The following is a 13,027-nucleotide window of genomic DNA, read 5'->3' as shown; positions in this document are numbered from 1 at the left end:
TAACGGCGCGGATCGCCCCCAGCTATCACTTTTGTGTGTGCCCCCGCGCCTTCCTTCCCCGCCATCACCAGCGGCACCGGCAGGATGCGGCGGAGCCGCCGCGGAGCCAAGCGCGGGTGCGGAGCCACCTTCTCCTCCGCGGCCGAGCCGAGCTCCGGCCGCGCTCCCACGCGGGGCAGCGGCCGCGCTCCCCCCGGGACGCGCCGTCGGGGGGGACGCGGGCCGGGCGCTGCCGGCCGGGCCTTGCGGCGCGGCCTTCCCGCAAAGATCGCAACCCGAGCCGGTAATTATTCCTCGCCTTTTAATTATTTATCCTCGCCAGCTCCCCCCTCTCCTCCAGCCGTACGGAGGCAGGAGCGCGGTGCGACGCTCCCGCGCTGGGTCGAGCCCCGCGTTCCGTTCCGGGTGATTCCGCCCCGCTCGGCACCGCGTTCCGTTCCGGGGATCCTGCCCCGCTCGGCACCGCGTTCCGTTCCGGGTGATTCCGCCCCGCTCGGCACCCGCGGAGCCGCGCCGGGCTGCGAGGCACCGGGAGCGGGCGGCGGCGCGGACCGAGCCGGTACCGCCGGGCCCGGGGAGGAGAACGGGGGCTCCGGGAGGACGCGGTTCTGCCCCGCTTCCATCCGCCGCGCCTCTGCCCGGTGCCCGCGGAGCTCGGCCGGAGCCCGGAGCGGCGGAGGCGGCCCCGGTTGGCCCCGACGGCGGCGCGGAGCCCCGGGGAGGGGAGCGGCCCCGGGCCCGACCCCGGCCCCGCCGCCCCGGCCGCGCTCCCCGCTCCTCGCCACCGCCGTATCTTTTAACAGTTGAATTGACTGCAGTTTTTGTCAGTTAATTAGGTTTAATTTACATAATTAGTACAGTATAAAGAGTATTGGGGATAATCAGGAGGTACGTCTCGCTTACTGTGTAAACACGGATTCGGAATTAAAAATCAGATGTAATTAAGGCGTGTGCGCGCGGCTTTTAATTGTAATGAATTTCTAATTAACGCTCAACGATCGCCGCACGCGAGAGCCGGGACGTTTGCGGGCTCCGCCGCCCCCCAAAGCGGGGACCCCCCCCGGGACACCCCCGGGCCGGGGGCGCGGAGGGGCCGCGGCCGGCGGGGTGGGCGCCGCGCCCCGACGGGACCCCCGTCCCTCCCCGTTCCCCGGGCCGGTGCCGCCGGCAGACGAAGCCGGTGGATAATTTAGGTTAAAACTTAGGGAGCCGTGTCACGGGTGTATAAATAAATAATCACGCGTGGCGGGCGCGGAAGGCCCCGCGCTCCTGGAGGGCTGAGCCGAGATTGCCACATAAATCACGGCGGTCTAATTCAGTGGAAGTTTAATAAACGCCTCCTATTGGAAATGAATGTTCCCCATTTAACAGTTGTATCAGCACCATATAAAACCATGACCCCAATAAATTTAATTTTAGAGGCCGATCAATCCGGGCTTCTCTCCATCGATCCGCGGCGGCTCTGCACCTCCGCAGCCTCTTCCGCGGCCCTTCCCGCCGAGGCGGGGGAAGGAGCGTTTCGATTAGACTCTTTATTAGGAAAAGATTGCTCCGAGAGGCCTGAAAATTAAACGGTGACATTTTAATTACTGGACATTGACAAAGGGAGCGGGCGGCGGCTCTCTGCAGGCCGGGCACACTCGGCCTGACCCGGCTGCTGAGCCCCGCGGGCCGGGGGGAGCAGCGGGAGCCGTGCGGGGCTCGGGGGAGCCTGGGGCTTCCTCTCGGGATCCCTTCCCGGGGCTGGGCACACCTGACCCGCGCCTCTCCGCGCATCCCGGCTCTCCCAGCGCGCACCCCCTTTGCTGTGGCCCCCACCATTCCCCCTCTGTCCATCCCCACAGCGCGGCCCCCGGCTGTCCCCAGTGTCCCCCAGACCCCCGCAGCTGATGTCACCTTGTCCCCCGCCACCCAACCCCCCTCCCTGCGCCTCTGAGGCTCCCGGCTTTCTGGGCCGGAGCGGCTGCGGGGTCGATGGGCACGGCTTTACTGACGAGGAGGAGCCGGGCGGGGATGGAGCGGGACGGGGCGCGGGCAGCGCTGCGGTTCCTGCCGGGCCGTGCACTCACCTGCGGGCCTGGCAGCTCCGCGCGGCCGCGGGGAAGTTTTGCTGCTCCTGCTGCCCATGAAAGCCCCAGACATCCATTTGCCATTAAACACCTCGGGCTCTCCGGCTCTGACAAACCTTGAACTTGCTCCGCGGGCCGGCAGCAGCCGCGGCGGCAGCGGCCGGGAAGGCTCAATCCATAAATCCTGTCCGGTGCTTTATGGAGAGCCTGGAGGGAGCGCGGCCCGGGCTCAGCGCAGCTCCCGCTGCAGCTTCCCCGCGGGAAAGGCGCAGGATCACAGGCTCGCTGTGGCTGCTTTGAGTTAGGAGAGACCTTAAAGCTCCTCTCGTTCCAACCCCACCTCCATGGGCAGGGACACCTTCCTCTAGAGCAGCTTGCACAACCTTTTTTTTAAATTTTTTTTTTATTTTTTTTATTCCGTGTGACCAAATACTGCAATAGGAGATTTTTAAATTTCTCTTTTTCCTCGTTAGGTTTTCCCAGTCCAGGCTGGCCGGTGCTGGTGAACTGGGGGAGCAGGAGGAGGCCACAAAGTTTAGAGGACACCCCCCTGAATCCCTCCAAAATTTCTGGTGCCTGTGGGGCCCCCCGGGAATGCCGAAGATGAGTTATCCTAAAACAGCCCAAGACCTCAGCATCATTCAGTGGGCTCCAGCTCCTCCCCTGTGCCCCCCGGGCCTGGCTGTCCCCGCGGGGACATCGCTGCCCCCCAGCTGCAGCCTTTGGGCTCGGGCTGCTCCTCACCTGGTTCCCCGGGCAGAGGCACCACAAACACCTGCCCTGGGCAGAGGGGCACCCCGGGAGCGGCTCAGGGGCACAGCTGGATCCTCTGCGGCTCTCGGGGGCACCTGGGGTGTGTTTGTCCCCTGATGGGCCGGCGGTGGCAGCTGGGCAAGGGCGGCCCCCGGGGTGTCCCCGAGTTTCTCTGTGTTTGTCTGCGGGTGTCACATCCCAACGGGAGTGTGAGGAGCACGGGGATGTGTCCGAGGAGCTGAGCAGCCCAGGGGCCCCTGGAGCATCCTGGAGACGGGATTTGCCGCTCCTGTTCCCTGCCCGAAGGGGCTCAGTGCGTGTGCCCTGCCCCCGGAGCAGCCCCGCAGAGCGGAGCCGCGACCTGGGACAGTCCCTGTCCCTCCTGCCCCTCCTGCCCTGCCCAGCCCGGGCTCCCGGCGCTTCCCGGAGCAGCTCCCGTGGGATGCGGTGGCTCCCGGACTGTCCTGCCCAGGGCAGCGCTGGGCACGGCGGGGGCAGTGCCCGCTGCGGGGGCATCGCCCCCTCCGAGCCCCTCCGCCGCCGAGCCGCTGCTCCCGCCGCTCTCGCTCTCCACCAGGGGATCTGGCTCCCTGCAGGAGTTTTTCTTTCCCAACAAAGCCCCAAATTCCCCGGTTTTGCCCGCACGCTCCCGCCGTCCTTGCCCGTGGGTCCCTCCGGGTGAACTTTCCTTGCAGGACCGGGAGGCAGGAAAGCACCCACGCCACCCGCAGCTCCATCCCTTCCCTTGGCTTTTCCTCTGGGGTATCCAGGGATCAAATGAGGCTCCCGAGAGCTGTTCCCGGCGATTGCTGAGCTGCTATCGCCACCACAGAGCCGGCGTGGAGCGCGGGGACAGCGCCAGGTGCGGGACCCCGGGCAGCCCCGCCTGCCCTCCCGGCCCTTCAGGCTCCTCGGGAAACAAAGACGGGCGCTCTGCCTTTGGAATGCCGGCAGCGGGCTGCATTCGGCCGGGGGATACGAGAAACAAAATATTTTCTAATTCTGTGCTGATTTAAAGGCGAACTTCCAAGGGTTCTCACGGGAGCTTTGCCGGGCAATGGGAAAGGGAAATGGGGGAAATATTGGAAGTTTTGGCACAGATGGGACACATTCCGTTTTCCCCACATCCACACTCCCATGGGAATCATCGTCACTGAGGTTTGAGGAGGGGAGACAGAGAGGTGACACTGGTGTGGGGCTGCCGGGGTGAGGAGGGGATCGGGGTCACTCTGCGGCTCTGGGATCCTCTGCCGAGTTCCTTACACACCCCGATGCCATCCTCCGAGCAGCACTCGGCTGCAGGGTGTGATGTCGCTGCATTTCCTGCGACCTTTCCAGCCAAGAAACGCCACAATTCAGACCCCAAAAAATTGCAGCAGGGGAGAGGAGAGAGGGAAAAACCATCCCCGGCAGCCCCAGGTCGGGTCAGCTCCTGCCTGCGGGAGAGCAGCACTGCTGAGCCCCTTCCAGCACCCAGCACTTCCAGAAAAATCCCCCTGGAGCTTCATTCCCATCCCTGGACATTTTCTGGACAGGGTGACGTTACACCTGGGGCGTGTTTTGTGTCCTGGCCACCTCGAAGTGATTTTTGAGTGCCCTGAGGCAGGGTTTGCTCAGCCCGGGGGTGCTGCATCCCTGGGGGATCCCTTGGGGCAGGTCTGGGGGTTCCTGCACTGCTGGGGTGCCCCGAGCCAGGCTCACCACAAGGCACAGACACGGACTGGGATGTTCCTGGTGCAGGGAGAGGAGCTGGGCTGGGCCCAGGACGTGGGTGAGCTCCGTCCTGGCCAAATTTCCTGCATTCCCCCTCCGCTGTGCCCCTCGGTGTGGTGGGTGTGGCAGGAATTGGGGTCCATGTGGGGACACACCAGCCCCAGACCCCGTATCCAGGCGGGAGGGGGAGCTTTGGGACGGCCCAACCTCGCTGCTGCTCAGCTGGGAACGCCAGCAAGGCTGAGAGGAGCTGCTCCATCCCAAACTTCCCTCCCCTGCCCTCTCCTCCAGCCCCATCCCCCAGAATCGGCTGGGAAGGGGCAATGAGCACATCCCCGGCTGCACTGAACCCCGGGATTCGGGTGAGGAATGGAGATGGAGGCCCCAGATTCCCCTGGACTCATCCCACTGATGAGCCACATGAATTATAATCCTTCTCCTGCTTTAACCAGGAGGCTTTTCCCAGCTCCATCCCACACAGGGTTGGGATTTCCAGGGTGAGTCCTCCCCTCCCAACCTCCCTGGCAGGAAAAGCAGCAGGAAAAGCCCCGGGATCGCTGAGTTTTAAACTAAATCTGAGACAGAGAGGGGGAGAGAGAGACCTTTTATCCAGGAAAAGCTGCTGAACTGTTAGGGATAAATAAATGGCAGCGCTGCCGCCGCCCTGCCTGGCTCACAGGAGGGAATTTGTCTCACTTTCCAGAAGGACCTGGAGGAACGGGGGCTGCCGGCTCATTCATCGCCTCTTATCTGCCAGCGAGGTTGTGACATCAGAGCAATTAAGACAAACTTTAGTCTGTAAGTTCAAGCCTGCAACCTCTACACTTCAAAAGAAGACAAACGATCCCTCCAAGGAAGGAAAGCAAGTCTTTTCCAGGCTGCTTCCAGAATAACATTTAGGGTTTGCAGTGGTTTGGGAGGAATAATTCACTGAATTGTGTGTGGGGGGGTTGAAGCTGCTGGTAGAAAATAAACCACCCGAGTCTTTTTTTATTTTTTAGCAAAAGTTTATTTCTAATGCAAAGACAAGCAAACAAACCCCAACCTCCTCCCACCCAACTCACTCACCCCAAACCTGCCTCTCACATCCATGGTTTATTTTTTTTTCCTTTTAATAAGCATTTTTACACAAGCACTGATCCAACCTGTGCTGGTCTGCTGTGGAAACGTCCCCAGGAATTGCAGGAGCCAGGAGCACCCAGCAGAGACATTGCAGCCATTCCTTTTTCCTGGAGCACCCAACCTGGAGCCTGTGCTTCACCTGGCTGAGCCCACAGCTGTGCCAGGGCCTCCCCACCCTCCCAGGGAAGGATTATTCCCAGTATCCCATCCATCCCTGCCCTCTGGCACTGGGAGCCATTCCCTGTGTCCTGTCCCTCCATCCCTTGTCCCCAGTCCCTCTCCAGCTCTCCTGGAGCCCCTTCAGGCCCTGGCAGGGCTCTGAGGATTCCTGGATCCTTCCCTTCTCCAGGGGAGCATTCCCAGCTCTCCCAGCCTGGCTGCAGAGCAGAGCCCTGTCCTCTTTCTCCTCCCTTTTCCAAACCCTCTCTGGTTCAGGGATCAGCCTGCACAGCCCGGCCATGGATGCTCCTCATGTCCAGCAGCTGGCACGGGGAGCACAGAGGGCATTCCCAGTCACTCACTGGTGTGATGCTGACCCTCCTGGCACCCCTCACCTCCTCACAGGGTGGGCAAGCCCAGATATTTCTGGTTTTTTTTGTCTGTTTGCTTTTGTTTTACACTTAAACCCAGTATTTTTAGTGGCTGCCTGCACTCAGAGACAGCCACCAACTCGTCAGGAAATCTTCTGGACACTTGGACAGGAGCAACAGTTTAAAAATACTCTGGAGTTAGGAAACAGAACATTCAGTAACCCAAAAATAGAGATATAAAATACTTGCTTTAAGGCTGTGTACAGTATAACTGAAGATAAACCTGGAAATTGCTCAGCAACAAAAGAAACAATTAAGAAAATTCCTTAATGTGGCGGTGAGGAAAAGGCAGCCAACAAACACCCTGATTTTGTTGATGCTTGTAGGAAATAGTTGGAGTAAAATACGATCTGGATAAACTGAGAGTCCAAAGGTGGAGATCCTGGTGTGGGCAGAGCTCTCGGGGTGCTGCAGAGCTCACTGGGGTCCCTGGGCTCGCCGCTCCTCCAGCATCCTGCACACCCACATGGACACCACCTCGGCATTGCCATCGTTGTACTGCACCACAAAGGGGTGGCCCTGCAAGGGGACAGGCAGGTCAGCCAGGAGAAACACACACAGAGCTCTTCTGGAGCAAAAATCCCACTGTAGAAACACACACAGCCCTTCTGGAGCAAAAACCCCACTGGAGCAAACACACAGAGCCCTTCTGGAGCAAAAACCCCACTGGAGAAACACACACAGAGCCCTTCTGGAGCAAAACCCCACAGGAGAAACACACACACAGCCCTTGTAGAGCAAAAATCCCAGTGGAGAAACACACACAGCCCTTGTAGAGCAAAAATCCCAGTGGAGAAACACACAGAGAGCCCCTCTGGAGCAAAAATCCCACAGGAGAAACACACACAGCCCTTCTGGAATAAAAATCCCACTGGAGAAACAGACACAGCCCTCCTGGAGCAAAACCCCACAGGAGAAACACACACAGCCCTTGTGGAGCAAAAACCCCACTGGAGAAACACACACAGAGCCCTTCTGGAGCAAAAACCCCACTGGAGCAAACACACACAGCCCTTGTAGAGCAAAAATCCCAGTGGAGAAACACACAGAGCCCCTGTGGAGCAAAACCCCACAGGACAAACACACAGAGTCCTTCTAGAGCAAAAATCTCACAGGAGAAACACACACAGCCCTTGTGGAACTAAAACCCCAGTGCAGGAACACACACAGCCCTTCTGGAGCAAAAACCCCACTGCAGCATCCCGTGGCTGCACCACAGCAGTGCCATAAAGCTCTGACTCAGAGCAGTGGGAGGCAGCCCAGACTCCTTGGAAATGCTCTTTTTTTTTTGGTTGATATTCCATTTGCTCATTGTGTTCTGAGCCAGCCCCTTTCCAGGACAGCTGAGCAGTTGCTGAATGGTGTTTGGGTAAAATGATATCCCCAAAAAACCCCATTAATCTGCTTGTAAATGGGTGTGATATCTCAAAATTCCTCTCTTTAACAACCCCCGTACATCCTCCATGTGCACTGACCTTCCAGAGCCCAAAGGGGATCCAGGAGAGCTGGACAGGGACTCTGGACAAGGCAGGGAGTGACAGGATGGGGTGTTTTGCCCAGCACTGGGGTGTTTTTGGGTGGAAAAGTGCAGGAATAAGAGAAATGCTTATCCCCAACACAGCCTAGAAGCAGCTGCTTCACCTCTTCAACAGAGCAGCCAAGGACAGCAGAGAGAAGCAGGAGAGAACCCCCAGGAGGCACAGACAGGGCAGGGCAGATGCACCAGGGCAATCAAACCCAAATATTCCAGCCAGTCCTTTCTCTTTTAGGAGAGACCCCGCAGCCAAAGCCCACTCACCCCCAGGACATCCCTGCATTCAGGCTGCTCCAAATGAAATTTCAGCTCTGAAACCTCAGCTCTGCACACTGCTCACCCTGTTTGCTTTGTTTTCTGAGGATATTCCACCAAAACCTGGGGGTTTCCACGCTTTTCTCCTTAGGAATGAGTTCAACTTGAAATTACTTTTCAGATTTCTCTGTCCTGCTCCAGTGAGGATTCTTCCCAGGCTGAAGGGATGTTTTTGCTAGAAACTGTTTTTTCAGAATCTGGTGGCTGATTTTTTTGAGTTGTTTGTTTTGAATGGGAAAAGAGATTTCCACCAAAACTCAGCAGGACCCATCTTTGCAAATCTTGGTGGACAGCCTGCAGCATTTTCAGGTCAGGCACCAAAACCCAAGGAGGACACAAGTGCCCAAAGATGTCCAGTGCTCAGGGATGTGCCAAAATCTACTTCCAAACCCCTTTGCTGCTTTTAATTCCTGACCTCACTCAGCAGCACCTGCAACTGCAATAAAACCATTTATCAAGAACCCCACAGAGCTGGGGGCAATGCAGGAGTGCATCAAACCTGGCCTTGGCCTTTTGCAGAGAGATTTGGAGTGAAAATCAGCACAAACTCCAAGAGAGGGACCTCAGTTGGCTCAGCACCCAAAAATGTCTCAGGGAATTATTGGAGTTTTCCTCCAAGGTCTCCAGCACTGCAGCTGCAGTGGTTTTCTGTCCCTTCAGAAATCTCTTCACAAACTCCTGCCTGCCCTCCATAATTCTGTCATTATTCAGCACCCAATCCCACATTCCCCCCTTTTCAGGCACCCTGAGCACTGCAACAATTCCCCAGAGCACACAAAACTCAGAAAGCAGTGCCTGAAACTGGAGATTCCTCTGCAGAGGATGGGGGAGAGAAGGGGCAGGGAGCTGAGACAGGGAGGGAAGGAAGAACAAGGGAAAAACCCAAATGAAAAACAAAACCTCCAAGGGAGAAATGCAGCAGGACAGAGCTGTCACCTCAGAGAGGAGACAATGACAGCCCCAGCAGCTTGGACACTGCCAATAAATCCTGGAGGCTGCCTCAGCCACAAATAAAGTCCCAGCCCTGACTCCAGGAGTGAGCAATATGTTCTCACCCAAAGCTAGCAACCTGCTGGGCTTAAATATTCCTGCAGGGATTTACTGCAAGGGAACAGAGAAAAGGTAAATGTGTGCGAGCTTGAAATGCATTTTCTGTTGCAGGGACCAGTTCCACTTCTGGTGAGGTTTCCCTGCCTGCTGTGGCATGCACAGCTTCATGTCTGGGGACACAGGATCCCATCCCTGTGTATTTCACATCTCCTCACACTCCTATGCACGTTCACAACAAAACAATAAACACCTCCTTCCCAATTTTTACATGTTCAGCCTTAAAAAAATACCTGGAAATAGCACTGGCAGAGGGAAACGGGTTTTTAAATATTCAGCCTTAAAAAATATCTGGAACTCAGCACAGCCAGTAGGAAAGAGGTTGAAAATCCAGCACCAAAGTGGTTTTCCTTACTGGCCTGGTAAGAAAATAACAGGTGTGCAATAGCCACCTCCTTCCCAATTTTTAAATGTTCAGCCTTAAAAAAATACCTGGAAATAGCACAGCCAGAGGGAAATAGGTTTTTAAATATTCAGCCTTAAAAAATATCTGGAACTCAGCACAGCCAGCAGCAGAGAGGTTGAAATCCAGCCCCAAAGTGGTTTTTCTTAATGGTCTGGTACTGGTGTGCTGTGCCCTGGCTCTGTGGGATGCACTGGGAATCCTGCAGGGAATGGAAGTGGCTGCTGCAGAGCCTGGAGCTGGAAAGGTCAGGCAGGACAGGGCCAGGGCTGGCCCTGAGTGAGTGTCAGGCAGCCTAATTTTGTGTGTCAACCCCGAAAATGAGATAAACAATGACAAACCAGGCTTCTTAAATGAACTTGTCTCTTCTGGTTCTCTTGATAAAGGGTACATTTCTCCAGTTGCAGTGTCCCACCAGACAGGTTTAACCCTTTCACGGGGGAGCTCCTGGCAGAGGGGGAGGTGAAGGATTTAAATACCTGACAGCAAATTAAAAGGGCAGTGCTCCCCTGAACACAGAGCCCTGGTAATTCCAACTCAGTGCTCACCAACCATCAATCATTTAACCCAGTCAATTAAATCCCCATTATTCAAGGGTAAAAGTTCCATCATTTTATCTACCCCTAAAATTCAGCAATTTGCTTTCATGGCCTTCTCCTCTGGCCTAAAAAAGAATCTTTGTTTCTGATCATAACCCACCCTGAGCTTATTGCCACAGACCTTGCGTGGCATCCTGGGCAGGGCTGCAGGTCCAGGGGGATGAAATTCCCTCTGGGATACAAAATCACCACCCACAGCCCCAAATCCCTTCAGTCTAAAGCACAGCTAACAACTTCCACTGCCCCTCACACACAGATCCAGGGAGGGGCAGAGCTTCAGGAGAGCCTCTCCCACAAACACGACCCTCTGGCCATAAAATGTTTGTGTTTGGAGAGCACCAGGGAGTTCAGCCCAATGCCAAAGGACAGCAGACCATAAACAATGCCCTCATGCAGTGCCTGGGATTTCAGGCACAGAAGGAGTCAGGGTTTATGTCAGACTGCTCTAAAGGTCCATGAACAGGCAGCTACCAGCCTGGAATGGTGACAAAGCACATTCCCAGTGTGGAATGCCAGTCAGCCACAGATTTCCTTGGAAATCACCAAAAATGAGAGATTTTCCTCCCAGGGGTGGTGCTCCCTGAACACAGCAGGAACCCGAATCCCAAATGGTGGGAGAACATGGATCTAACCCACTCCAGCACCTCCTTATATTTTTTCCCCCTGGCACAGTGAGAGGCTGACTGGGGAGGGCAGCCAATTAAAAATGATAATAAAATTCCTCATGGTTATGCAAGGAAGGTTGGGAAATGAGTGGCACTGCACTGGTTGCAGTGGTGCCACCCTTTTAACATTTCTTTTTCCAGGAACCCTCCCAGCCTGAACTCCATTTTTCACCAAGCAGCACAGACAAATCACGCCTTCCATTAAAAAAATTCTGAACTCAACACAACAAAAAAACCACAATAAAAAAGATCCCAACTGTTGCAGCCACAGCCCATGAAGACAATGGCCGTGCCCTCAGACAGCATTTCAAATACAGTTTATTAGTGTGTGATATGAAAAGGGTATTTTTATTGCATGATATAATGCAATGGGACCTTGGGCGCTCTGCAGAAGGACCTTGCACTCAGAAGTGTAATGAACCCATAGTCCAAAAAACATTATACTGAACATTAACCTATCATTAATGGCACATTAGGGCTGGGGGCATTGCACGCTCGCTGGGCAGGGCTCCATCAGGACAGTGTGCAGGAAACCACAGTCTGCCCAGGCTTAAAACAAATAGAGAAAATAAATATTACTGCTGGCTGCAGGCTGCTCTGAGGGAAGCTCACTCGCTGCTTAACTTGCAGGTTAAAGGGGGGATGAGGAAGATGCTGCAGTGTGTTGGGTGGTGTTGGCATGCTCTGAATGCATCAGGTGCAGCTTTTCCTGCACAAAACACAGCCCCTGGTAAGAGCAGAGTGGAAGCTGGAAGCCTGCTCCCCTTCCCTGCCATTCCCTAATTCCTCCCTGGCAGCAGCAGTTGGGAATGGGAAGAGCATCCTCTGACCCAGCTCTCTGTTGGACACCTGGGATCTGTTTTGCCCCTGCACTCGTTTCACCTGAGCAGAACTTCAGCCCCTGAGCAGAATTCCAGCCCTGCCAGCACCAACTCCATGGGAAATGTGAGCAAAACACCAAATCCCTGCTGCTCCCAGAGCAGGTGGGATGTTCCAGGCCTTCCCCCACTCCAGGTGCTCTGTTCAAAGGAAAGCCACGGAGCAAATGTTAAATCAGGGAAGCCTGGCTGGCAGCTCATCCCTCCAACTCCAAAAAATTCCAACTTGGCTGTCCAACAGCACATCCCAGGTGGTTCTCCCATTGCTCCTGAGGTGCCTGTGCTGTGCACAGCTCTTGTGTGAACTCAGGGCATGGATTCGAGGGGACATCCCTGCCCATCCTCATGTTTAAGGGGGGACAAGTCCCACCTCCAACAGGACAAACACAAAGCTCAGCTCTGGAGCTGCTTCCCAGGACTCCTGGAAGCACCACATGCGGAGCAACCCACAGAGCTTCCCAGAATTCCTGGAAACACAAAGTGCTGAGCAACCCAAACCACCCCAAACTGACCCCAGGTCCCCCTCCAGTGCCCTGAGCACGTGTGAGGATTTCATCACTCCAGCCCTGCCTCCAGTGCTGGAGGATTTTCCATCTCGAGCTGCTGCCTCCAAGGACAAGCCACACTAAAAGCTGTTCTAATTATCTGTGCCAGCTACCCACAGTATCCAACTGCGGCTCCCACAGCCAGGAATAGCAGCGAGGAATCCTCAGGCCAATTCTCTCACTGCAGACTCCCAAAACATGGTTAACTCACAGGCACAGAAGGTGGCAGGGCATCCTCAGGGGATGCTCCACGCAGCTTCTGAGGCTTGAGTGGGGTAAAAACTCTGAAGGCTGAGCACACGTGAATCCACAGAGCCACAGAACGGAGCCACGGGTGACAGGACCCTGCAGGACACTTGAAAGTGTGATCCAGCTGCTCCAACTCTTGTTTTCCTTTTGAAATTTTGGGATTTTCTAAAAAAATCCTTTTAAGGGAAGTGTGAGCACCTGAAGTGCTTGGAACAGCAGGGATTGGGAGGCTCAGCCTGTGAGAGTGCCAGGAGTGTCCCCAGTGTCCCGAAGCTGCAGCAAGGTCAGCTGCAGCCTCCTTGTCTCCTCCAAATGGGATTGCAGATCACAGATTGAGCTTAACCCTAAAACTGCAGCTCCTCCTTGGGACTGTGCCTGATCTGGGAGCGAGGTGTGCTGGCCCAGTTCTCTCTCGCTGTTCTGTCCTCAGCCTATTGAGGGCAAGGACTGCGCTCGCTGCGCCGGAGAGGCTCCAGCACCCCAGA

General features: G+C 55.9%; 1 protein-coding gene across 4 annotated transcripts in view; it reads right to left on the bottom strand.

The window, feature by feature from the left end:
- Positions 1-5,575: 5,575 nt before the first annotated feature.
- The window catches only part of MAP2K5 (mitogen-activated protein kinase kinase 5), a 123,120-nt gene continuing 115,668 nt past the window's right edge, over positions 5,576-13,027 (bottom strand). For all 4 annotated transcript variants that reach the window (XM_064389336.1, XM_064389335.1, XM_064389343.1 and 1 more), the window contains one exon: positions 5,576-6,766. In XM_064389336.1, coding sequence (XP_064245406.1) covers positions 6,665-6,766 — 102 coding nt within the window. In that variant the 3' untranslated portion in view covers positions 5,576-6,664. The remainder of the gene's footprint in view (positions 6,767-13,027) is intronic.

The sequence above is a fragment of the Passer domesticus genome, chromosome 14, assembly GCF_036417665.1.
Source record: "Passer domesticus isolate bPasDom1 chromosome 14, bPasDom1.hap1, whole genome shotgun sequence".
Classification (NCBI taxonomy): Eukaryota; Metazoa; Chordata; class Aves; order Passeriformes; family Passeridae; genus Passer; species Passer domesticus.
Note: the sequence above shows the minus strand (reverse complement) of the source record. Positions and strands in the feature narration are given on the sequence as shown.